We start from the raw sequence: 27,500 nt of genomic DNA on the forward strand, positions 1-27,500 counted from the left end.
GATAACGAACGAATAATTTTCATTAAGTCGCCAGACATTTATTTGTCCGATTAATAAAATCGATTTAATCGATTTGGAGCCTCTCTATTGAGATTGTATCAGAAATTAAATCGAAGTAATATTTTTAATTTTATCTGTCGCTCTCTGCAAACTTTATATAATTCTTATGACTAAAACTTAAATACGAGAGAGATAGCGATCATAGCGGTAAACGAACGAACTAGCGATTACTGGTTTTACAGTGAAATTTATTTTACAGTGAATTTTACTTTAACTGACCATAATCAGTGAGATATAAGATAAAATAACAAAAAATAAGCGTTTCTACTGAAGATCAATAAAATACTCACTGATGCTCAGTAAAATCTTATTTTACTGTTTAAATTAGTAATATTTTCACTGATTTACTTTTAGAGAGTAGGACAAAAGTACAGATTTTCTTTGTATGATGAGATCCAAGCTATCGATTAAGATTTTGAATGGTCTAACTGTTACTTCGTGAGATCCGATAATCTATTATCTTCATAACTAGGCGACTCACATATAGATACATAGTTCGCTTCGTTATTACTACATATAGTTTCACAAGATGCTACCGTATCTATTGTTTTTTTGAGTTTTTATGTATTTTACTTTCTAAAACATTTTAATGATAAAATGTATTAAATCTGTTAAATTTTTCAACATTAGATATAATAAATTCATATATACATATACAGGATGTCCCTGAATTCAGTGCCAAAATTGATACAGCGGCTTTGACATGAAAACAAGTCGAAAATGTTAAACATATATTCGAATTCGAACGGCTTTGGAGTTATAAGATTATAAAGTGCTTCCTTAAGACAATATAAATTGAAATAAATGTTATTTAATGTTCTTTATTTTGTTTAAAGCTTTACAAAAAATGCTGAAAAATTCTTTCGTCGACTTCAATACACTTTCTAGCACGAATTAATAAATTGTTTCGAGCATTTTGGAAAATATTTGGAGTTCTACGAACGACATCCGCAGCATTAAAAGTGTATCGAAGTCGACGGAAGAATTGTTCAGCATCTTTTGTAAAGCATTAAAGAAAATAAAGAACATTAAACAACATTTATTTCAATTTATATTGTCTTAAGAAAGCTTTAGAAAACTTTATTACCTTATTACTCCAAAACCATTCGAATTCAGACACATGTTTATTAACATTTTCGACTTGTTTTCATGTCCTAAAGCCGCTGTATCAATTTTGGCACTGAATTCAGGGACACCCTGTATATAATAAAAATAATGAAACAAGTACAATCTTATATAGCTAATTGTAAGAGTGTTTTATAACGAAACATTCATTTTCTGTTTAAAAATTTCGTATCATTTGTTTAGCGAATATATAATAACTTAATATTACTAATAAATTAATAATTAATATCTTGACTAATTAGTTTATTTTTCATGACATTATAAAGGTACAATGACGAACATCAAAATGGAATCTCTATCCAATGAAATCAATCAATGTCTCGAAGTAATTGCGAGGTAAAATAATTTTAACCTTTAATTTCTTATGTTAATGTATATAAAAATCATAATGATAAATTTATTTAAAAATATTTTATGCATTTTTTATGCATTAAATGCACAGAATACCAACATTAAATATGAAGATTGCACTTTCAAAAGAATTTTTTTAAATGTACAACTAGCAATTATATTTCAAATTAAATCTTTATTATGAATAATATTTTTGATGTATAACTAAGAGAATAATATTTGCTTCTTAATTTATTCGTATAGAACTTAATAATTACAATTAGTTAATTGTGTGCTTATATCATACAAGTGCTTATATAATATAAAATATTTTAAAAGAAATATCTTTTAGCTTGAGAAAAACTTTTAAATCCAGAGTGCGAAATGCATTCTTATATCCTAATTGGATATTCAATCTCACTGCTGTGGGACGAGAACAGCGAAAGAGTGTAAACTTCTTACATTCTCTTATAAATAAGGTAAGTTAAAATATTAATAACTAATTAATTTAACTTATAATATTATATATATATATATATATATATATATATATATACATATACATATACATATACATGTATATTTACTACATAGTTTATTATTACACAGATAATGCAACAGCACATGTATGCATTAAATGCAGAGAATACCAACATTAAATATGAAACAACTCGTAAGTTTTTATCCATGTTTTATTTGTATGTTTTTTTATTGTTATATTATGATGCAAGATTCTTAAATCGTGAAAATAACTTTTTTTTTCAAAAACTTAAAATATGATTAAAATGTTTGTTTCAATTGTTAAAACACTTTTAAATTGCCTAATTTTGATTATTGCTAAAGTTATTAGTAATTATACAGAAAGAGGACAAGCTCATGTATGACTTTGACTTTGACATATATTATCAAGAACATATTATCAAGAACTTATCTTTATAACTTAATCGACGATCTCTTATAATTTCTGCGATATTTAAAGTTAAATTTGGATTCGAAACGAAACTTTGGTTCGTGTTATATAACATAACCCAAACTAAATTTTAATTTTAAATCAGAAATAAGTTTGGGTTAGGTTATATCTTCTGGAAGTGGAGCCCTCCCGAAGGAGGGGAGGGCGGAACCCACTGCCACGTATATACTTTACAATGCGAAGCGAAGTTCACCCCACAATTCTTGTATGGGTGAAAAAGTGTATGCGTGGACGCAGTGGGTTCCGCCTCCCCTACGGGGGGGTTCCACTTCCGAAAGATATAACCAAACCCAAACCTATTTCTAATCCAACTTTAACTTTAAATATCTTAGAAATTATAAGAGACCGCCGATTAAGTTATAAGGAAAAGTTACTTAGGGTCATGTCCTTGATAACATATGTCAAGGTCGAAGTTATGCATGAGGTTGCCCTCTTTCTGTATAATTACTAAGATATTTTTCTTTTTCTAAATTTATTTTCAATATTAATTCTCAAAGTGACACCTTTAATCCTACTATTAAAAAACTACTATACTACTATTATATTATATTACTATCCTACTATTAAGAAACTAATTAAGATGTACACATACGAATAAAATTTTATATTTTTGGTTTTTATATGATATAGATAAGACAATTCTTGACAGTCTAATGGAAATATCTCATAAAGACAAGTACCCGCAAGAGCTGATACATGATAATCTAATTACGATGATATTAGCGGTATGTATTAGGGAATATGTAAAATATTTCTTATATAATTTTTCTATATTAATTATATTTATATTGTGTAATAATTCTTTTTAATAATAATGTTTCGGTGAATATTTTTTGTGAATCATTCAGCATACAAAAATAAATAATATACTGTTATAATACAATTAACATTATTTAATCTTGGCACTCCAGTTAATTTTGTCATATGGCCTACCAGCAATTCCAAGGCATTTTTGTGGTACCTTTAGTGAACATTAGAACATGTTATTGTATCAAATAAAAAAAATTTTACTTAACTATCGTCACTACTGCTCTCAGTATTATAAATAATTTCATTATAATCGACTGAAAAATAAATATCATAAATAATTTTATTATAAAATGTACGTCGCCATATTGGCGCCTATGGAGTGCAAAAGATTAATATGAATAAGAAACAGGATGAATCGATTACAATGTTGATAACATGAATTGCTTTATATGTATATTTTTTAACATACCATAAATATGTTTTACTTTTTTCTGAACATTTTAGAGATATAATCTGTGATCAAAATATAATTTTATTTTATACTGATATAAACAAATTACGTTCCTTCAAATACTTAAATTAAATACTTTATAAAGACCTTCTTCTTAAATAATCAAATAAAAATGTGGCGTCCAGAATTTCAGATAAAGATTGTGGTGTATTATATTAACCAATCGGGCAGATTACTAAAAACATGCAATCAATAGCATCATAGTAATATTAAATAAAAGTAATTTGCAATTTTGTCGAATTACGAATATCATACATTAATGAATCATGAATTTCAATGGGATAAGGAGATTGAAGGGTTTCGGATGTTTTAAATAAAAGATTAATAATATAAATGTTATTTATGAAACGTCAGAAAGATAGTTTCAAACAGATATGAAATGTCTTCATCATGCATATGTAACGATTATTGAAAATAATCGTTTACTGAAAGTTTAAATTGAAAGTTCAAATGTTTTGCATTCTATGTCCACACATGTTTATTTTACCCTCCTTTTCATATGCAATTTAATGATTCGTCTTCGTTTGTTTATATCTAATTCTTTGTCAGCCTGTTATTTACCTCTGTATGCTGAAGATGGCTCAAAGAAAAAATCGAAACTATTATTAAATCAAAATTATTATTAAAGAAAATTTTTTACACAATATAATTGCATTTATTTACTATGCTCGGATCTTATTAGTTCCATTTCTTCCCGATTTTTTATATTCAACATATTGGAGCCTTTTCTGTTTTAACTTGTTTATTATATTAATCAACAAATGAAATTTTTATCTTTTAGGCTTTCGACACAACAACTATTACGATAGATTTTGCAATCTTTATGTTGGCAAATTTTCCTCAGATACAAGTACGTATTTATTAAATTTATTCATAATAAACGAAATGTACAAATGATAATCCAGTAAATAGCTCGGCAAGAAAACAGAAGTTGATTATAATGTAATTATAATTTGTACGCGCAGCCTCAAAGTTCATGAACATGCATTGTTACATAGAGGAGAAAATTAGTAGCCAAATTTTATACTCTGATTCAGCTCTTGCAAAAATTCGCCAACTGTATGCATTACGGATTTCGAATAATTGTGACATCAGTTTTTCATTGTTGAAATCCCGATATAATCCCCAGTATATGAAAATCAAACGCTTACTTCTCTTCTCCATGTAACAATACATGCCTATGATTTCGAGGTTTCACGTATAGGTAAAATAATTAACGCTTATCTTTATTATCGGGCTGCTCTCGATTCTCTATGGCGGATATATTTTTAAAAAATAATCAAGAAAAGTCTTTTTCAATAAATTCAATTAGATCTACTCAAATCATAACTTGTTCAAAATCTTTTTTAAATATATTATTATATGCATTATGATGTAATTTCTACTATTGAGGTTAATAAAACCATATATATTATTGCATATATTTATTATGAGTAAATTGCTGTAGCTTTGTTCAAATTGTAACTTAAATTTAGTTGGTATATAAACATTTTTCCTTTTCAAAATAACTACACTTATAACAAGCGAGTAAACAAAATGTATACGTCAAATATGAAACTTATTACAAATTCGTTTAAATAAGAATTTTGTGTGTATGTATGTTTTAATTAAATTAAGATTTTTAATGAAGCTATACAATGTCTACATTGAGCTTTATCATTATTTTAATATCATAATACGAATCTGTAAATGTAATTAAATTAAATGTAATCAAATTAAATTAAAATTAAATTATATAAAATTAAAATCTCTTATAATTTATACATATTGCATATATTTATAATTTATATAATTTATACATATTGCATATATTTATATTTATATAATTAAATATATATCTTATTAATTTTATATATTAGGAAAAAGTATATAAAGAATTATGGCAAATTTACGAGACGAAAACTCCAAAATCTGCCCCAATTAAATACGAAGATTTACAACATATGGATTACTTACATCGGGTCATTAAAGAAACTATGAGATTATTTCCTGCTGCTCCTTTAATTGGGCGATATCTAACAAAGGATATAAAAATAGGTTTGTTTTTAAATATAATTATCTTCTTATTTTATGTGTGTATATGTCTTGTTATTATATATAAATATATATGTATATATATATATATATATATATATATATATATATATATATATATATATTTATATGTATGTATATGCACAATTATTATTATATACAATTTAAACGCGAAATATCATAGCTTTTAAAGGATAACTACGTATATATATAAAATTTTATTATTTAGCAGTTATGTGTTTATTTATGTGTTTATATATAAAAATAAACTAAACATAGAAAAGTATTTAATAATAGATTCAATAATAGAAATATTTTATAAGATTGACTTCTTTTTCTTTCTGCAATTATTCGTAGAATTTATTTTGATTATGAATTATGAGCAAAATAAGATCCGAAAAAAGCACATGAGTTTTTTTTGTCAAATTGGAAATAAAAATTTTAAAATTAAAAGGAACTGTTATGTTTAAAACAACATTAATATCTTTTAGAAAATTAAAAATTAAATCTTTTAGAATAATAAAAGATAAAGTTTAAATTTATCAAAATTTTCAATAAAAATACTCAATAAAAAAGAACTTGAAAAATTATTTCAATTTTTAATAAAAAATATTGTTTGTTCAATGGCAATTTTGTATATCAAATATATACTTGTCTGTGAAATGAAAGAACATAAGACAATTTAAATTATATTCCTATTGCTTTATTTATATATAAGCTATTTATTATTTTTCTAATAATTTATAATTTTTAATATTTCTAATATTTTCTAACTTTATTATAATAGCATTAAATATAAGTACATATGTTTAGGAGAGTTTATTTTGCCAAAGGACACTGAAATTATTTTGGCAATACTGGCTCTACACCGAAATGAAAAATATTGGCCCGATCCGTTGATATTTAACCCGGACAGATTTCTCCCTGAGAAAATAGGAACATCTTATAAGTATTACATGCCATTTAGTTATGGTCCCAGAAATTGTATAGGTAAGCATAAATAAATCACATAAAACATACATCATAATTAAAAAATTACTTGAATATAACTATCAAACTTTCGCAGGTGAAAAATATGCAATGATTTCAATGAAAGTTATCTTAGCAATTTTGATAAGAACATTTGAATTCAAAGTAAAGAAAAATATTCAAATAAGTTCAATAAAATTGGATATGGATCTAACACTACAGAGTATACAACCTTTAGAAGTTATTATTGAAAAACGAGAATTACATTAAAATAATGTAAGAATATGTTTATTCCCTAACAGCACATGTAGATACTGAGAATGTTCGAAGAATATCGCAAAAGTACAATGCATATATTCTCAGAACACTCGAGATACATACTATGATATACTAAGTATATATGTACTAAGAATGCTCTAATGTCCGCCTATTTTGGTTAATAACAAATACTGAGAATATCTTGTAGTATAATTCATATATGTAATAGAAATACTTTTAATAAATGCAGTAAACGCACACACTATTTCTTATTTTAATTTCAAATAATCTTTTTAATATTCTGAATCCCAACAAGGAATCCAGAACTACTAAACAAATGAAAAATTTTAAATTAAGTCAGTTTATTATAAATTAAACTGACTAAAAAGAAAAAAGAAGAAACTTTGGAACTCATGTTAGTACCAGTCCTTTATGTCCATTTCACCAAAAATTAAGTACGAGTTTAGTGGCGCGCGTAGCGGCAAAATAAGGAAACACATGCAATATTATAGAATATCCTGAAAATATACGAGAAAGAATATACTAATACGAGATATGCAAAGTATATTCTGAGAATATATGAAAAATAATATACAACAAGAGATGTTATGCAATGACAAGCTCCAATGGGACGTTCATAAAGGACGAAATGAAGAGAAATGAGCTTGTTGTTCATCTATAAATTGACTTCATAATTTATTTACGAGGCCAATTACATAAAAACTGTATTATAAAATTTAAATATGGCACATATACACACACACTCGCGCTTATCTGAATACAATCGGTCAATTATGTAAATAATATAAAAGTACATTCGTGCAACACGCTTAACATTGGTTTATTTTTCATTAGAACAGCAATGTTAGCAGACTTTCTTTTCGTAGAAAAGATTTTATTTTAAAAAGTTTAATATTGTATTATGATGCAGTAAATTTCTGGAAAGAATGTCAAACGTGTCTCCCTGTGTTCTTTTTTCGTTATTAACTGTAGACATATTTCCTTTCGCTGTTAATAAAAAAACTAAATCGTCAGACGAACAGCCTTCTTGTACAGATTTAATCGCATCGGTAAGTTAATTTTCCGAGAATATTTGAGATAAAAAGTTGAATTTATTATGATTATATATTGAATTTGTTAAAATTTAACTCTACCCGCATCATACTCGTTTATTATTGTATATTATTATAACATATTATCATATAAATATCATTATAAACTTGTCGAAAAAAACTATTTGTTTTTTATTTGTACATAATAAAATTATTTCAAAACATTCTCTCTCTATTATTGTAATTTTATATTAATTTATAGGTATTTACTTTAATGAGATGTCTACCAACGGAATCTCATTTGACTTTAGCGCTGGGTGGAGATTATAATGAATTTCTTGTACAATCACATATCAATATGATACCCATAGCATTGATAGATGAAACGATTCCTCGATTTGATATCCTCCAGAAATTTACCCTGAGAAGGTATTCTTATCTAATGTTCAGGAATTACAATTTCATCTATCTTCTTCGAAAAGCGCATCGTTTCGTGTTAGTGACGTCTTCTCAACCTCTCTTGAGAGCTCTGTTGCAGGTAAATAATAATAAAACAATGTAATATATAAATATATAATTTTATGAAAAAAACATATACAATATCGGATACCTCAAAATTCATGATACAAACAAGAAGCAGATAGTTCTATATGAAAAAATAAGTTGAAAATATTACTATATGAAGTATTATGTAGTAAAATTTTATTTTATGAAGATTTGTTTTTCAAAAAAGCAAATTTAATTCAAATACGCGTGTACATAATTATCTTTGCTGTGTCTCATACATTCATATATGAGTATATATGAGTATATATATCTACGAATATATTTAAAGTCGTAATAATTAATCTGTGACGAACTATTTTTTTATTTTTTATCGTCGCAAAAGAAACTTTTAAATATAATCATAATTACATAAATCTTTGTTTAGAACTCAATTTTTTTAGTCAATAAAAACAATAATTTTATTATTACATACTCTTTTTCTCCATATAGAAAGCAAAAGACTCGCCATGGGCAAATCCAGAAGGATTTTATATCCTAGTCGATAAGCAAACCGAGACTCGGGGTTGCATAAATGCTCGCTCATATCTCTGGACAGCTTGGGAATATGATTTGCTCTCGGTCATATTCATATGCATCGACCCAAACGATGGAATTGTTCTTTACACGTTTAATCCGTATTCGAACAGTAAACCAGACAACTGGTACGAAATAGAATATATCAAAGGGCGAGTGGGTCATCCTTGGATAATATTGAAGAGAAAATTCATACATGGTATTTCTCTCTTTCTCACTATCTCACTTTCTTCTTTTTTTCATCTAAGGAAACATATTAGCGAGCAAATTAATTTTCAATAATATAAAATATCTTAATGTAAGGTGAATAATTTGTCTATTATTTGTTATATTATTTTAGATAAATACTTTTTATATAAATTAACAAGAAATATACTTTCTTTTCCTAATTATTATATATATAAAATGCATTATTAATAAGATATATAACTAAATTTGCGTGATCCTTAGAAAAATGTATCAAAAAGTTTGAACAGCTGTCACTTTTATATTTTTAGACAGCAATATATGCATAGATCTGGATTTTGATAAAACGATCACTCTGAACAGATATCTAATTCGATTAAATGTCATGAAATTGGAACCATTTGTCAAAATCAATTTGAGGTTACCGAAACAAGAAAGATTACGTGGTGAAAGCAGTGATATCATTAAAATGCTTTTAAATAAACTGAATGCAAGTCGCGAGATCACTATCCCTTATAAGAACGCTTATTCGTTGGGCCATATAGGACCGAATGGTACTTATGATGGTTTATTGGCCCTTGCGAGCGACAGCAGAATAGACATTACCATGAATACAAAATATATATTCGAATCGTGGAAAATCAAGTATGTATCTCAGTCGTTTTCAAGGAAATAATTATAAAAATAATTTATATTAATATTTTAAGAGGAATCCTCAAGAGTATCCTACTTCAAGAATTTCTTAAAAATCTAACTAAATTATAAACTTTATACATTAAATATATTTATATCACAGACGAGATAAAAAAGTATAATATTTTATTTATTTTCAGATACCTATATCCCCATCTGAGATCAAGCGTTTGTGTGATAGCGCAACCAAAGAAACAGATCTCCGAATTTACCAAGATAATAAGATTTCTGTCACCGGAAGTAATGGTAGGAATAATCGGGATATGTTTGCTAACTTACATAGTTTTTGTGAAAATCGTGGGATATATAAAGGCTGGACTAGAGGTGATAAGACTCGTGGTTGGCGTAGGATTTTTATATTTACCCAAATTGGATTCCGTAAGAATCTTCATATGTATGGTATTGATTTTGTTCCTTAATATAAATGCTCTCTTCCAAAGTCACTTGTCATCTTTGCTCACTATGCCGATCTATTATCGCGACATCGACAGCATACAAAGTCTCAAGGTAATGGAAAATTTCATATTTTTGTTTTTCCTCCTTAGATTTATATCTCAATTCTCGCTAAATTAATAATAAATTTTTTATGTATAGTTATGTATGTCTTCTCAATCTTATTTAAATAAATATGCCAAATTATTTTATAAGCAATTAAAGATACGAAAACACTTTTCCTAAGTTATTTTATTTAGAACCTGAAGTTACATAGACTAATTAGTTTTTTTGTAAGTGATAATGGTAATAGAAGAGATTTTAAAGACAATCTTATTCTTTAAATAATATATGATTTATTTTTGAAATTTTATGATATATTTTTTAAATGATATATTTTTCATCATTGATATAATATTAACTGTTGAAGTGAATTCAGAAATCTACTTATTAAAAATTATTTAAAATTATGAAAGATTGTAAATTAATAAGACCTTTTTAAAAGCAAAACATAAATACTACTAAATTATAGTTATTATATTAAATTAAACATATTGGTAAATATAAAAGATACTTATTGAAATTTAATAAGAAAAACGTTTAATTTTTACAGGCTTTCATGATTTAAAATAACTTCTATTAAGTTATTGTTTTAATAAGCGATTACATTAAGGGCAAAATATATAATGCTTAACAAAATTAAATTAATTTTTAAATCTCTATTATTATTAAGAACTTTAAAAAAAATATTCAATAATATGATCATATAACATTACCTTCGAGCAATTTTTATATAAATATGAATTTTTATATGAACTTGTAATATTCCGTATCTTTAATTGTTTATAAAATAATATATCTAGTTAAATCAGACACAGTGCAAACACAGTATTATGGAGCAAATAAAATCTCCTTATAAACTTTACAAAATACAAATATTTTTATAATATTTATAAATACATCATCTTATCATTTAGGAACATCTTTACATCATACATAAATTATAGTACTTATTTTAAAGTAAGGCAACTGTTATATTTAAATTTTAATAGTAAATTTTTTATAATAAGATAGTATGAATTTAATGATATCTTGAGATATAAGTGGCACATGTTAATTTAATTGATACTTTTTTCAGGATGCCGGTTACACTTTATATGGATCGAAGATCTCTAAGAATATTATTGACGATTATGATTCTAGATTTCAATCGCGTTTCAAGATTGCAAATTACAAAGATTGAATGGAACATGTCAAATATTCGTCGACCGCTGTATGTGTCGGTGACTGCTACGATTTGTATTACAGAATCAAGAATCGAGATCTTATTAGATCAAAAATGTTGCGTCCAATGATGGGATCGTATATCACCCGCGAGAATTGGCCACTCTATAATCGTGTAAACGATATTTTACATCGGATGATGCAGGCTGGCTTGCTGAAGAAAGCTCGAAATGAGATTCACTGGGAAATGGAACGCGAGGAAGAGAGAACCGCTTTAACGAAAAAAGGCTTCAATGTAATTTCGCTAAAGCAGCTAACATTTAGTTTTTATATTCTTGGACTTGGATACGTTTGTGCCATTATAACCTTTGTACTGGAGTTGGCAATCGGTGGTTCTATTCCCATATGTCAAAAGTGGGAAGTGATCGGGAAGAGAGAAAAGAAAAATACGAGAAAAAGAAATAAATCTCGAACGAACGGTAAACTTTCAATATTAGCATTAAAAACCGACTTGCAATTTAAAAGATTGTGTAAACGACAAACTTTCTCAGCGAAGAAACAGTGTATATTTGAATCATGCACATCAACAAGAAACGAAAATCAAAGACAATATGTGTCAAAACAATAAGTTGTATACTCTTGAGTTTAATCCTGAATTTCTCGCAGTTCAAGAGAATTAGCAAAATATTTATATTAAATTCACAGGATAATTGGACTTGTTAAATTAAAAAAGAAGAGAGAGGACCAGTTGTTATTTTTTATATTTTGCTTTTCGATTCGATATTGATATTTCTATTAGATTATATATACATAAGATAAAAAAACCCTGTTTCACAAAATATCTCGCAAATATATATATATAGATATTTCTATTAGATTATATATATATATATATATATATATATATATATATATATATATTTGCGAGACAGATATTTTGTGAAACAGAATTTTTTTATCTATTTTACAGTAATCCCTTACCAACAGATTCAGAAGAGAGTGGAGCAAACATATATGTATATGTATATATTGTCACGGGTCTTTCTCCCACGTGATTTATCTTCTTTGTCGCCGTTACATTTTAATTTGTTTTGTCTTCTCGCTTACGAACGTAAGTCGAAAATTGCTAATCCGTCAAGGCAATATGCGCTTTTGAAAAGTAATGCGCGCGCAAAAAGTGAGATATCTAATTAGATGGTCATAAAAGGCAAAACTAAAACGAAGTCAGGAAGCTTCCTCAGCTAGCATTGCAATTGAATGAAAATGAAAGAAGCAAGATCACATGCGAAAAAAAAATAAAAAAAAGCACGCTGACAAAGGACTATCATCTAGATGACCAATTTATTTAAATCAATTTATGATCTCAATTTGCTCGGAGCTTTTTTTTGGCAACGAGAATAATAAAAATGATAGTGTACCATTAACGAATTTCATCTTTATATTGATCGCATGATGTATGAGATGAGGCGTTTGAAATATTTACGAGATACATTTATTAAAGGATATTACAAGTCAGTTCGTATGGCTACTATATAAATTTTGTACTTTCTTCCTTCCGTTATGCGTCAAAAAAATGATATCAACGACGAAATATATAAACAATCCGTAATTAACGAGGAAATTGTATTTTTATGATAGATAATGTGCACAGCCGAAAATATTGATCGATCGACTTTCATATTTGTATTCGTATAATCACGCGATTAACATAATCACATAGTCTAAAATTGTGCACGCGAGTGAAGTTCGAGTATGCAGCGTCAAATCAGTCAATACAATATAATTGCATTATACTGTAATTTCGACAATCAAGCATTGATACATTTCTGGTAGTCGTATAATACACAGTTCTGTAAAAATAGTCTTTCTTTAATCGCGTCATTGAATTTTGACACATTACTTTTACGCGATTCTTGTATTTCCGTCAAAAGCGATAAAATAATTTTTATTTTTAAGCTGCTAATCGATTTTTAAAACGGAGAGAAAGTAGAATAGAAATATTATATAAATATATAATAGAGAAGAAGAAATATTTCGATCGAGATGATTAATATACGTCAATCTCTTCAGTCGTCTCTTTTTCTTCAGCTGTTCGCTATTATTTTGTTCGTAACAGGAACAATGTTTAAATTCCTCTAACAATTAAAAGCTCTGCGACTTAATTATGCCTTGTTTTATATAAATTTGCGGTATGATTTATGGTACCTCGGTCGGGCACAATCGTTATTTATGTGTATTTCAGAAATTTCGCATGTATGTACATGTATCAATTTATATCAGCCCCTCTATGCTAATGTGTGAATACAATAATTAATAATTAAAATAAATACAAGATAAAATATATAGGTGATTACATCTCATTAAATGATATAATTTTGTCTCACCTTGCGGTTTGTCATTCACATCTATATTCTTCGATTCTTTTGTTTTATTAATCCCTCCTGCCTACTATTATTCTTCCCAATTTATCCTTCCGTCCGTTCTCCATGTCCATCTATCATTAAATAATTCGTTACCAATATCATCAGTAAACGGATAATTATTCGGTGTGTGTGTAAGCATATGCTTTGTGCATGTATGCATATATTTAAACGTATATAAATCTCAGTACGTATACCATGTGGTCGTAGGACAATCCACTGGACAATTCCCAATGAATGACGCATCGTGTCCTTCACTTTTATTGGAATAGAGCTTTCTAAGGAACTAATTTTCGATTCCATAAGGAAATGCGGAACGGATTTTTGATCTATTTAAAAGCATACACGTTGTTTATATGAAATAAGAAGCAAAAATGGAGTATAAGCGAGAACTTTCGACAAAAACAAGAAAATATATACACGTATTTAAGTTATGCACGTATTCACGTATATTCATTTATTCACGCAATTCGCATTCGTTTGACAATTATTTCGATACATTAACCGCGGCTCTTGTCCATGTGCCGTGTTAAGTTGATTCAAAACTGAATGAAACTTAATCTGCAATAAAAACCATAACGCATTGCCGCCAATCCGCACGACAGCCATCAGAGCTATTACCGACCTTTCATCTGACTTCCATAGCAAACGCCTTTCCGAAAACAATCAAGCAGCAAATTGTTATTTTTTATCAATTTTCTTTTTCTTTATACTTCTTGTCTTCTGATACATATCCTATGAGAAATGTATAATCTCTTACCTAATTAGATATCCATACTCATGCACGAACACACACACACACACACACACACACACACACACACACACACACACACACACACACACACACACACACACATGTATATATATATATATATATATATATATATATATATATATATATATATACACACGTTTGTATATAATTATTACATCATATTAATCAAATTTAATTATTAATGATGTAATACTCTAATTATTATCTATTAATCGATTTTGTCGTTATGAGTAACATTAACTGCTCTTTTCTGATCAATAATAAATTCACTCTGTAATTTTAATGAAATTTTGCATTCTATTTAATTAACTCCTTTTACTACCTCTACTCGTGAATCGCACTAAGTCCTGTAGTCTCGAGTAATAAGGATTACATTTCTTTACCATAAAGGGATCATCAAGTAGCTATACGTAAGGGGTGTAAAATTGACGTTTCTCATCCTTGACCTATTCGGCCTTCCTGCTCGTTCACTCGACCCGAAGCATCCCTTAAGACACCTGCTCTCTGATTGTTACGCTTTTCCTTCAGCCTATTTCTCCTCGGGCTTGGACGCCTCGGGCTAACACTATTTTGCACGATATTATTATTTGTCATTTATCACTGTAGCAAGATATTATCTGGCTTCCATATGTCCATAATATAGTAGGCGTAACATTCATATGTAATTATATGTAATTATATTCTTAAAATGTGATGCTCTATTATCTCCCTTTATCAGAAACAAACGAAAATGCGAATCGCATTTGTCATCAGACTATCACATAATTACTGTAGTCCTATTACTGTGAAAGTAATAACATAACTGCATTAGTACAATAAAAGAGAATTAACTTATGATCACGGAAATGTATTATGCATAATGAGAAAAATAAATTGAAGTAAAAAAACGTATAATTGTTTTTAAGAAAAAATATGAATTTGTAACATGCAGATGTATATTTTTATCTTAAGAACAATTATATGTTTTCTCAAGGATGAAAAATATTTAATAGCAAATAGTATCAATAAAAGTGAAGAGAGATATTTTATTATTGCTTCTGGTAATAATGTTATTATTACAAAACATATATAATTATTTTATTACAAAATCCTTTTTTAGATATATAAGAAATTAATAATATGCATACGCAGAAAATAATTCATAAAAAGAGAAATATGTAAATTATATTATTGCGACTAATACAGAATTGTACAACGTAGAACGAGCGAAGTCTAATATCTTTCAATCTGTTCCATCGTTTTATTGTCGATGATGAACCCGCTTATTATACCGACATATTCATTTATTATGTCACATCACATAGAGAAGAAAGATATTACTATAGATACATTTCTTCCGATGTCATAATATTCTTTTATATTTATAGCTTGTAATATGTTATTCTTTTACCCAAATAAATGAAAGTATAAAACACAGTTAAATTAAAATATGACACATAAACACACATATCCGCTCTAAATACATACAGAGTCGATGATTTATAAAAATATTATAAAAGTACGATCCTAAGTCACGCCAGACAATCGATCATTTTTCGTCGGAACAGCAATGTTAGCAGACCTTCTTTCCGTAAAATAGATTAAACTTTATAGAGTTTAATATTATTACGCAGTAAAATTTTCGAAAGTATGTCGAACGTGGCTGTCTGAGTTCTCTTCTCGTTATTAATTGTAGGCATATTTTCTTTTGCTATTAATAATAAAGTTACATCGTCAGACGAACAGCCATTCTATACAGATTTGGTCACATTGGTAAGTTAATATTTTGAGAATATAACGTTTGACAAATTGAAATATTTTTATTTATTATAAAAACGAGACTCTGTCCGCATCACACACGTTTATTATTGTATATTATTATAACAAATTATCATATGACAATATTATTTTAAACTTTCCGAAAAAAGCTATTTCTTTTTTATGTAAATATTTTCTAATATTCTTGCCAATGGAGAGAATTTTTCTGTTAAATTTCTTACATAAGGATTGTAAAAAAGAAGAAGATCAGTGTGATAGAAGGGAGCTAGTAGGAATGAACACACTCAAATCAAAAAGAAATTTTAAGCAAAAACAGAGGTTGAGAAAATGTATAGTAAAAGATAATTATTCTCAAGAAACAGATTAATAATTTTATTAAGATTCTTTTGGAGGTATTTTGGATGTGATAGTTTTAAATACTCTATCTACTAAGTCAATGCCCTTTTTATAGTATATCAAGTATTGTAAATGAAAATTTAAAAGTCCAAAAAATTCGATTAAGTATACCAGTCAAATTCAATCAGTCAAAATCTTCTTCAATCATAATGATCACATCTAAAAAATTGATAACATTATTTTTTTCTATTTCGATCGTAAATTGAAGTCTGTGATGGAAGAAGTTAAATATAGTCCAATAGAGTAAAATGAAATGGAAAAAAAGCAGCACACAAGTATAATATCCTCAACGTATCCAAAATAAAAAGAGAGTGAAAAGGCAACTTAGAACTGGCTTGCTCTTCAAGGTCTTGGAGAGGCAAATTCGCCATGATAGCAAAAAGAATAGAGCCCTTGAAAGACTGTCGGTATACTTTGTCATTGAATTTAAAAAATTAGAATGTAGCATTAAGCGTATACCAATGATAAATTTGGAGTAAAAAATGTCAGTATTCTTTCTAATGAAATGCCACCGTTTTCCAATATTCCTAATGACAAGCTCCAATGGGACGTTTATAAAGAATGAAATGAAGAGGAATGAGCTTGTGTTGCTCATTTGTAAATTGACTTCATAATTTATTTACGGCCAATTATATAAAAATCGCATTATAAAATTAAAATATCCCATACACACACGCACACACTCGCGCTTATCCGCGCTTATCGGATTGTATTATGGAATATTAGGATTGTATTAAAAGGTACGATATACTTGTACATTAGCAGAGGATAGATATTACCAATCCTTGCTAGAAAAACGGAATAATTGACGCGCACTGTATGTGTGTGTACATGTGAATTTACCGATTGTCTTTTTCTTCTGTTTTTGAATGCATTGGATTCTCAATACGCCGGCCACGATGAATCAAATTGTCACAGATTTCATCCTGATGTGCATTCTGTGGATGTGCGGATGACCTAAACTGCTCTGCAGTCCTTGTCCTGAAACTCGGAAAATGTTGCAGGGTAATTTAATACATCATTTTGTACGTGTGGTGTGTAATCATGTGCTGAAGAATATGTGTGCGATGTGTAGGTATGTAGTGGCACAAGTGGGTTTTATTTGAATATGTGTCTAAGTTTGTGTATGACGGAGTATTTGTATACGTTATATGAGTGTGTGTATGTGTTTGTAATGACAAGTATTGTATCTGTGGTGATAAATGTTGTGTTTGTGTCTCTAATTCTTTATCAAAAGTATTGTTCTCATCTATGGCGCTGTCTTCTTCTAATACTGTCCAATTCTTCAATATTCTTTTCGATTTCTCCTTCCTTGGTATTGCTTCGTATTTTTTTGCTCTTCGGAGCCTCTTCTGAAGACTAGGTTATTACATAACGCGATGGCTTATGGTATTAATCACTCGCATCGGCGGTCGTTCCATTTACCTAGTAAGCGAATATACAGTACCCTCCATAAGTCCCAGTGAGAAAGCTAATATCAATTCGATGTCGAATCGATTTCAATACCGTCAAAATATATCAATGTGCCACAAAGAATGCAAACATCAACGAATTTTTAAATTTCGATCTTTTCTCGTTATATGTCTGTAAGATTTATATTTTAAAATATAATTAAGAGTCGCTTCAAACATCTTTTTACTCGAATTTATGAATATGTTTGAACGTAACTAAGCTAATTTTTCAAAAATTGTTATAATTGGTACTAAAGCTTGTAAAATCAATTATATTTTAAAATATAAATCTTACAGAGATATCTCGAGAAAAGATCGAAATTTGAAAATTCGTTGATGTTTGCACTCTATGTGGCATATTGATATATTCTGACGGTATTGATATCGATTCGACATCGAATTAATATTAGCTTTCTCACTGGGGTATATATAAAGAAAATAACTTTAATTTCTTCAATATTTGCCGGATGTTATATCCTTCTTCTTGTAAAATAATAATCTTGACTCGCAATTCATATGGAATCTGGCACGTCGGAGCCATTTTTAATGATTGTAGTAATTTTTGTTATTTTTACAGAAACTAAAATCAAACTGCACTTAAATAAGTTCTTATTACTCTGATGTATGTTTCTAATGCGCGTAAACATTACAGGCATTCCACTACAGCATCTGATATGCTGTAGTAGCACTAATTGGCAGAACAAATCAACGCGCGAAATTTAACTCCGATCAGTTCGGTGCCGCGTAATAGTTATTCGATATATTTTCGGTATAAACAGGCGTCATATCATTATTTAAATATCTTGCAATATATTCATATGAAAAATCTGCACAGATTGCTGCCATGCGATTGTTTATCTGTAAAATGCAATGTGTTTCCAAACTTGTGAAGGGTAGTGTACGTACTCATAAATTACATTATCTTTTATATGTATAGGTACATTCTTAATGACAAAATAAACATCTGTATTTCTTAAAAAAATTAATAATATTCAAAGTGGTAATGTTTAAAGAAAATGCAATGAAATATCTATTTAATAGTGAATGAATTATAAAAATTTAAACATTTAATAAATATTTAAAAAGTCTATCTTAAAGAAATTAGAATAAACACAAGACTTAGAAAATTTAAGATTGTAATTGAAGATTGTAATATATTAATGGATTGAAAAATTTGCAATTAATAACAATGATTTGTAAATTTTTAAAGTAAAAATGAAACTCAAGTTAAGAAAGAAACTCAAATAGAAATAAAAAATTAATTAAAAGAGAAATCATAAATATACAATAAATAAAAATAAAAAATGAAAAATACTTTCTGCATTTCCTGTAGAAAGATCGAAAAAGCATGAATCTTATAGATTCTCGCTATATAGAGTAATGACGATATATTGCGTAATTTCCAAATCGTCTTCGTCACTGTTGCCATCATTCATTGAAATACAATTCCAAAAAGGCATTCTATAACACTTAGTATTAACTTCATGCAAAGAAATGTAAAATATGTCATTGCTTAACATCGCACACTTATATACTTGCACATTTGAAAATAGTATGCCAATATCATAAAAATCATGGACTTCTAAAAATCTTTTTACACCTAAAGTATAGGAGTTATTGTGTGGAACAATGTTAAAAACAATGCAGATGGATCCATCATGTAAAATGCAGCAATTATCGCGTACATCAGTACTAAGTAATATTTTATTAAATTTAATTTTGCGATATTGACGATAATTAGTATCCTTATTTTGCACTATGGATGTATGAATGAATGAATTACAATTGCGAAGTTATTTTTTTGCTAAACACAACTATTAATTTTGCAAATCTTATTTTATTTGAATATTTCTTATTTTCTGTTAAAATTATTAAATCTTTCATGTCATTGAATACTTTGTTTTTATGATCATACTCTATAGCCAGTATTCATACTCGGTTTTTATATTTAAGACAATTTGAGAAGATTTTATATTTATTTATTTTTTCTCTTTCTCTCTCTCTCTCTCTCTCTTAAGATGTTATAAACCAATCATAAACTTATATTAACGTCAAGATATTACTTAAGACGAAATCAAAACAGATTATGAATATGGGTCTATAAATATTCTTATTATTTATTCAATTATACATTTATATACCTTTTATTTTCTTGTTGAATTTAAAAATATTTAACTTTTAAAATATTTATTATATTTTTTTATTTGACGGGATTTCCCGATTTTAACACTTAAAAAAACATTTAACACTTAAAAAAACATTTTTAAATACTGAAATGTTAAACAACACCTATTAGCCATTTTTTGAACACTATTTATACTGTGATGCATCATTTCATATTTATGATTGGATGTATAACAATTTTATGCAACAGATTTTTTAAATATACGACAATTATCATGCTGACGCCTGCACTTGGCGACTTTTTTATCTTTTTTAAAAAAGATCATTTTTCCGCGATATTCTATTTGTGTAATGTTAAACATTTTTTAGTAATATGTACATATGTACACACACACATACACACACACATATGTGTGTATATATTACATTTTTATTTTTAAATGTTTTATTTTTATGTAAAATTATCAGATAAATCCCAAATGTCTACGTATCTTCTTCAATTGACTAAACATGCGTTCCATATGAAATCCTTCATATTTTGTACGATAAAGTATATGATAAAGCAGTGCTGTCACTTACTTGCAACTTTCGGCCAGATTTCTTAGCTTACGCCTACTGTTCCCCTTTTACCGCTCGCGCTGCTCGTAACAAAATAGCGTTCAGGAACGTGCGCGTCACAAATGTAATGTGGCAATCTATCTATCTAAGTTCTCTTTATTGTAATTACGTTTCAGAACACAAATATTTTAAATTGTTACAGAACATATACGTAATTAATAATAGAATAATTATTTTTATTATTAATAAACAGTAAAGAGAACTTAGATAGATTGCCACATTACATTTGTGACGCGCACGTGCCTGAGCGCTACTTTGTTACGAGCAGCGCGAGCGGTAAAAGGGGAACAGTAGGCCGTACCGCCGCGCTACTTAGCTCCTTTACGAGCGTTCGTTGGCGCGGTTGCTAAGGCGCGCGCGATAAGAGGAGAGCGGTAAGCGTGAGCTAAGAAATCCGGCCGACAGTTGCAAGTAAATGACAGCACTGTGATAAAGTGCCATTTATATTTTTCATGTATTTCCTATTTACAAAAAGATATTGATTATTCTGTGTGCTATATTGCGTATATAATAATTTAAAATGTAATCTTTCATAAATTTTATAGAAAATATAAAATTAATGAGATATTTAATCTTACAGCTCTATATCACGTATTATTTTTATTTATTTTTTTCCTTGCGTGTTAAAGATATAATTATGTTAAGAAGGAAGGATATCTGAGATTACTCAAAATCACATGAAAGGCTATTGATTAAACGAGCAGCTTCAATGACAATTACAACAGCACTTTGTAAAAATAGTCAAGCAGCAAAATATATTGCAATATCAGAAAATATTGTTACTATTTATAAAGAATTATTTAGAGATAATGGATTATCGACTTCAATAATTAAAAATAATGATATTGATAGAGAGCAATTGATGACATTGCAAACTACATATGCTACACATGCTACATGTAACAAGTCTAGCAAATATATAAATTTGCTTACAAAGAGACGTATATTTCTTTTTTCTGATGTACAATCTGATGATGCTTCAGAAAATTCTGAGGAATCCTGTAGTGAGGATAAAATTGCTGAAAATAATATTTGTAGTGATATTGCTAATTGGGTAGTACAGTATAGTATTACTCATGCTTCTTTGGAACGTTTATTACAAGTCTTGAGAAAGTCGAATAGATATTCACAATTATACACAATTATACATATTAATATATATATATATATATATATATATATATATATATATATATATATATCAGATGATATAGTGAATTTCTCTTCATCAGTGCATTTAAAGGATTTCTTTTCGAATTTCTTAGACCTTAAAGAGAACAAACTTTTAAATACAGTTATTTGAAATTAAATACCTCTTAGTCACTAATATAATAAACACTTACATAGATCCCAATAATCTGAGTTTAGCATTTATTAATTATCTGCTAATTATTGATTTTATTGTTATTAAACCTTCGTTTAGTCATTGACGTCTTACTGCTCCTAAAATATATGACATTTCACATAGAATCTAAAACTAGTTAATGTATAAGAACATTTAGAAGAACTAACTTATAATTTCCTTAAGTATATGTAAATTACGAAAACATTCTTTTTCTCGGTCGTCCTAACTAAATACGAACATTTACGTTTCATATCTGTGAAATACACGGAAATATTGAAATTGAATGCGAACACAATACAATAATAGAATTATGTATAATAAAGATATAAAACAACTTGAGAACAATAACAATCTGAAAACACTAAATAATATATAACAATTATGTAATTGTGTGTCATAAAAACAATAATTATTTTATAAAATAATATAAGATTTATCTGATTTCAACGCAAATGATTAACTCTAATGGACATATTATTATTGTGATATAGAATATATATATATATATATATATATATATATATATTAATATATTATTTTTATATATATTATTTATATTATTTATTTATTACGTTATATAAATATAAATATATATATATATATATATAATAAAACAAATGCGACATTATTATACAATAGTGATTTGTTCACAATTTTTAATATCTAGCGCGTAGATCTCTTATTATTGTCAGATTCATTTATTATATAATTACAATTCGTTCTATTGAAAACAAAAGATACAAAAATCAGAATAACAAACTCGTGCATCACTGACCACATTCGACTTATTATATTGATGGTTCTCAGGCAACCACGACTTCAAGTATTTTATCGATAATTTAGTCGACCACTCTTGCAAAAGCTATATGATTTCAGCTATTCGAAATTTCAATTTTATAAAGCAATATTACTTTTGCTACATTCCAAAGAGAAAACAAGAAATAAAAAAGCTGGTATGTCCGCGGAATTCGATCTTTCGTCTTTGCGACTTATACTGAAAGAAAAGCACACTCACCGATAAAGAAGATCTTGTTCCTGGAAAATTCTCGTTTTGGTTATCTCCGTAAACATACACGGGGTTTGCACACTTTCATTTGTGAACTTTTTTTATTATACACAGCCACGGTTTAATATATGATAATAACCGAGAAATGATACAGACACTGCGACAAGAGAGTGCAGGATCACGATCGAATATGTGATCGCGTCAGACATACATATAACTTGCGCAATAAGAAGGCAAGAGTCAATCATGTGGCTGCTATGTCAAGTGTTTCCTTTTGCGTACATAGAAAAATAAATGTTAAATGTTAAATGTTAAATGTTAAATGTTAAATGCATAAACGATAGAATTTGTTCAAGTCAATTACTACTTATACTGCATATACTGCATAGTATTTTTCTTTGATAGTTGGAGTGTTTTTTTTCATGCACATGTATTCCTATCATTTGGTTTTTTTTCTATTAATCAGGACAAAAGTTCATGCATTCAGAATGCTATTTCTGTTTTTTCATAGATTTTCCCTGCCTTCAAAGACCGGTTTGCTAACTATGTTATTGAAGCTAGCTAGTCTTTCTAGTATCATGTTGGTAGCATAAAGGCCAGTCTACAATGGCAGTAAGCGGTACAGAGTATGGAGTAAGATTTTTCGAATTACTTCACCTCTGTCTACAATGGCGGTGCAATGCAAGTAATGACTCTACCAATCAACGAACAGACCATCAGATCTAGAGTTGTAGAATAGTGAAGAACATACAAAATGTGCGAGGTTATGAATAAATTCTTTCTCAGCATCTAAATCTGCAAATAAATATCAATCATGTTTTTAATAATAATCTCACAACTATCATAACCTCAGTTTCCGTTAGATAGATACTTACCAGCAATATTTTTTAACATTGCATTCACAGAGGCCCAGGCACATTCTTTATTATGAATATTCTTATATTCTTTTTGTCTTTTGTCCCATAGTATCGGGTTTGCTTTTACAATAGCAATTAATTCTTTTTGATAAGTTATTATTTCATTTTCAATATCTTCATTTTCTTTGTTTTCCAAATTATCATATTCCACGTTATCATAGCTTTCTACATAATCTTCTTCAGCCATTATAATATAAAAATATATATAAATAATATATGAAAATCACAATAATTTCGCAATAAATTGTCCACGAGAGTTCACTTTCAGCACATCGACACACTTTTTAATTTCGCGCCTTAACACCCTCTTGGGAGACAGTAAGAATGTAGGGAGTATGAAATGGGAATTGGCCATTTCATTACTCCCGGTCTTTACTGCCCTTAAAACAGTTTACTACCTACTCTAAAATCCATCTTACTGCCATTGTAGACTGGCCTTAAGTAAAAAACATATCGATGGTTGTGGAAAGGTATAAGTTGTTATTTATTTATATGTGTTAATGCTATATGTCAATTATGTAAAAATATATACGGTAACAAATTATTTGAAGATTAAATGTCCTAAAATATAAATTTAAGACCTCTAAACCAGTATCGGTATTGCAATATTATTCCTAACTTTTCTGTAACTTTAGATGTCAAATGACATATATTGCTAGATAAAAAGGAAGTACACGAGAAGGATTTTTCGCGATTCAAAAATTAAGATACTTTTTAAGCAGTTTTTGTTTTATCTAAAAGGAACTTATTTACAAAATTTGACCCAAATCGGAACATGGTTTCGGAAGAACAGCCGATAAATAGACGATTGCTACACAAAAAGCAGCAATATATATCATTTGACATCTAAAGGAAAGTTAGGAATGATATTACAATACCGATACTTATTTAGAGGTCCTAAATTCATATTTTAAGTTAGGACATATTTTAAGTTAGAAATCTTGAAATAATTTGTTACCGTATATGATATTTTTACATAATTGCATTGACATATAGCATTGACATATATAAATAAATTATAAAATGTACTTTTCTACAAATATCGATATTTTTTATTTATGCTATCAACAGGATATTCTAAAGACTAGCTAGCCTTATTATTAGTAACATATGTAATAAATCGATCTCTATTCTAAGAGACAGGAGAAATCTATGAAAAATAGAAATAGCTTTCTGAACGCATTTCTCTTCGTTAATAGTAGAAAACCAAATATCTTTTAAACAAAATACTTATAAGCACATTTTTAGAGGAAAATTTTTTTCTTGCGGTCCTAAAATTATATTTTAAATTAGGACATTTAACACATCCTGAAATATCCTGTATATATAAACATACATATATACATTTAATCTTTATATATATATATATATATATATAAACATACATATATGTACATATCTAATCTTCATATATGTAAACATACATATATACATATGTAAACATCTATACAATACACATCTACAATGTTTCTATAATAAATAATCCTAAAGAACAAGAGAGAACTACAAATTTTAAGAGAAAATGAAAAGAGAAAAGAGAAGAATGCTACTAATAATGAATAAGTGTTTGTCGTTCTTTCAGATTGTTCTATATTGATTATAATATCGTTTTAGAGCAACTGAAAGAAAAGTTTATTGTTATCGAATATAAATAGAATTATCTCTGTAAAATGTCCTCATTAAGTACGTTCCATTTAACATCGGCACGTTCGCAGTATCATTTCATGCTTGTTGTTGATCGAAAGCTCTTTCCGGTCGTATTTTTCTGCTGCCTTCTGAAAGAATGATAAGATAAGTAGTATAGTGTTTCGATTACTGTCGCATGCTCGTGGCGGGAATATTCGGCACGCAATCGTAAGGATGAGTTTTCACTTGACGCTCGACGCTCAATTTCTAGCATCAAAAAACATCACGTGACTAAAAATGAAGATACCAATTCGTCATTTTTTGATCACATGATGTCTTTTGACGCTAAAAATAAGCATTGAGTGTCAAATGAAAACCCACCCTAATGGTAAAAAATCAATGACGTATATAACTAGACCAAGCATTCTCAGAGAGGGGTGAAGCCGAAAATTGGCAGTTTAAGACAGAGTGAGAACGTTGAACGGCATCTATGCTTTCCTTTTCTATCATACAAGAAGCAAATGGCCGTCCCAAAACTGTCAAGAGCTATATATAAGGTGGTACAGAAATAAAAATGGAATCGAAATTTTCATTTATCTTGATACATTATTGATATTAATACTATTTTATGCAGTATACACATGATCATAATACAAATATTGTTATATTTATTTAGTAATAAAATTGATTTTGGTGCATAATCGATGCCACAAATACAGCAAACAGCCATTTTGTGTCCTTTTTTTAATGCAATATTTGTAATAATTTTTCAAAAAATTTATATATGTATATATTTTTACGTGTATTTTTATCAATTTTACTCATATACTGTTTCGCATGTCCAGAAAAAATGTAATTGTTAATTGCAAATTACATTTTTTCTTTCGAAACAATTATGTATTTTCTTTACACCAATTGATTCCTCTCATTATTTTGTACATAAAAGTATTAAGGTAAGATAATCGAAAAATGAATATTTTACAAGATATTTTACGGTTTATGTAAAATTAAGAAAGTATTTCAAGCCTCATAACTCGGAAAGTACTTCATGGAAACTAACTTAATTATAGTGTTTTGGAAAGCTCTCGAGATGAGCTACAAGAATATGTAAAAATATATAGGGTGTTCCTTTTAAAAAATTCAAGGTGACCTTCATGTGACTTTCCAGTGACTATTCAAGGTCAAACCATTGCCACCGTTTTATAGCTCTCCTTATACCAAACAACTTTTATTTGAAACATTTTTCTCTAAAATGCTTTATTTTTTAGATATTCGACCGTTTCCGGACTTTTCGAAAATCCTGTATGTACTATTACATATTTAGAAACATACAGATATAATCTTTTTTTTAGCAAACTTTTTTATCTTTCTGAAAGATTTCAGAAAT

The 27,500-nt window shown here is 28.1% G+C and overlaps 2 protein-coding genes, 2 long non-coding RNA genes and 1 pseudogene across 15 annotated transcripts in view; 3 read left to right on the forward strand and 2 right to left on the reverse strand.

Annotated features, from left to right (window-relative positions):
* LOC145963911 (cytochrome P450 4C1-like) overlaps positions 1-7,260 on the forward strand; it is an 11,733-nt gene extending 4,473 nt beyond the window's left edge. Inside the window, exons 6-14 of the mRNA XM_083086258.1 lie at positions 1,452-1,521; positions 1,868-1,994; positions 2,125-2,188; positions 3,116-3,210; positions 4,528-4,596; positions 5,606-5,783; positions 6,594-6,770; positions 6,847-6,972; positions 7,052-7,260. Coding sequence (XP_082942384.1) covers positions 1,452-1,521; positions 1,868-1,994; positions 2,125-2,188; positions 3,116-3,210; positions 4,528-4,596; positions 5,606-5,783; positions 6,594-6,770; positions 6,847-6,972; positions 7,052-7,143 — 998 coding nt within the window. The 3' untranslated portion in view covers positions 7,144-7,260. The remainder of the gene's footprint in view (positions 1-1,451; positions 1,522-1,867; positions 1,995-2,124; positions 2,189-3,115; positions 3,211-4,527; positions 4,597-5,605; positions 5,784-6,593; positions 6,771-6,846; positions 6,973-7,051) is intronic.
* LOC145963914 (uncharacterized) lies at positions 5,690-9,702 on the reverse strand. 5 transcript variants are annotated; one of them, XR_014436311.1, is made up of 4 exons: positions 9,488-9,694; positions 9,039-9,382; positions 8,330-8,588; positions 5,690-5,761 (listed from the first exon to the last, which is right to left on the reverse strand). It is a non-coding gene; the product is annotated as an uncharacterized LOC145963914 (long non-coding RNA). The 5 variants fall into 5 exon arrangements; XR_014436307.1 differs by lacking the exon at positions 5,690-5,761 and adding an exon at positions 8,670-8,705 and having other exon boundaries at positions 7,679-8,588; positions 9,488-9,702; XR_014436310.1 differs by lacking the exon at positions 5,690-5,761 and adding an exon at positions 7,687-8,015 and having other exon boundaries at positions 9,488-9,693.
* On the forward strand, positions 9,643-13,072 carry LOC145963912 (uncharacterized). 8 transcript variants are annotated; one of them, XR_014436305.1, is made up of 5 exons: positions 9,643-9,970; positions 10,159-10,417; positions 10,510-10,525; positions 11,589-12,153; positions 12,645-13,072. XR_014436305.1 is itself a non-coding variant. In XM_083086260.1 (3 exons), the coding sequence occupies exons 1-3, from the start codon at positions 9,711-9,713 to the stop codon at positions 11,691-11,693; spliced, it is 732 nt and encodes a 243-aa protein (XP_082942386.1). In that variant the 5' UTR covers positions 9,645-9,710; the 3' UTR covers positions 11,694-12,443. The 8 variants fall into 8 exon arrangements, 1 of the variants encoding a protein (XP_082942386.1); XR_014436306.1 differs by having other exon boundaries at positions 10,159-10,342; positions 10,459-10,525; XR_014436302.1 differs by having other exon boundaries at positions 9,645-9,970; positions 10,159-10,525; positions 12,645-12,785; positions 12,882-13,072.
* Positions 13,073-17,872: 4,800 nt separating this feature from the next.
* LOC145963997 (cytochrome P450 4C1-like) overlaps positions 17,873-27,500 on the forward strand; it is a 27,293-nt pseudogene continuing 17,665 nt past the window's right edge.
* On the reverse strand, positions 22,441-23,620 carry LOC145964037 (uncharacterized). The gene is made up of 3 exons (XR_014436332.1): positions 23,580-23,620; positions 22,563-22,662; positions 22,441-22,486 (listed from the first exon to the last, which is right to left on the reverse strand). It is a non-coding gene; the product is annotated as an uncharacterized LOC145964037 (long non-coding RNA).

Source organism: Camponotus vicinus, unplaced genomic scaffold (genome assembly GCF_025532165.1).
Source record: "Camponotus vicinus isolate PSW18456_S1 unplaced genomic scaffold, iyCamVici1.0 SCAF_13, whole genome shotgun sequence".
In the NCBI taxonomy this organism is placed as follows: domain Eukaryota; kingdom Metazoa; phylum Arthropoda; class Insecta; order Hymenoptera; family Formicidae; genus Camponotus; species Camponotus vicinus.

Coding starts and splice junctions, on each gene's coding strand:
- LOC145963912 (XM_083086260.1), top strand. CDS start 9,711: ATGAAATTGGAACCATTTGTCAAAATCAATTTGAGGTTACCGAAACAA. Junction 9,971..10,158: donor TTCGAATCGTGGAAAATCAA/GTATGTATCTCA, acceptor ATTTATTTTCAG/ATACCTATATCCCCATCTGA. Junction 10,526..11,588: donor ACAGCATACAAAGTCTCAAG/GTAATGGAAAAT, acceptor TACTTTTTTCAG/GATGCCGGTTACACTTTATA.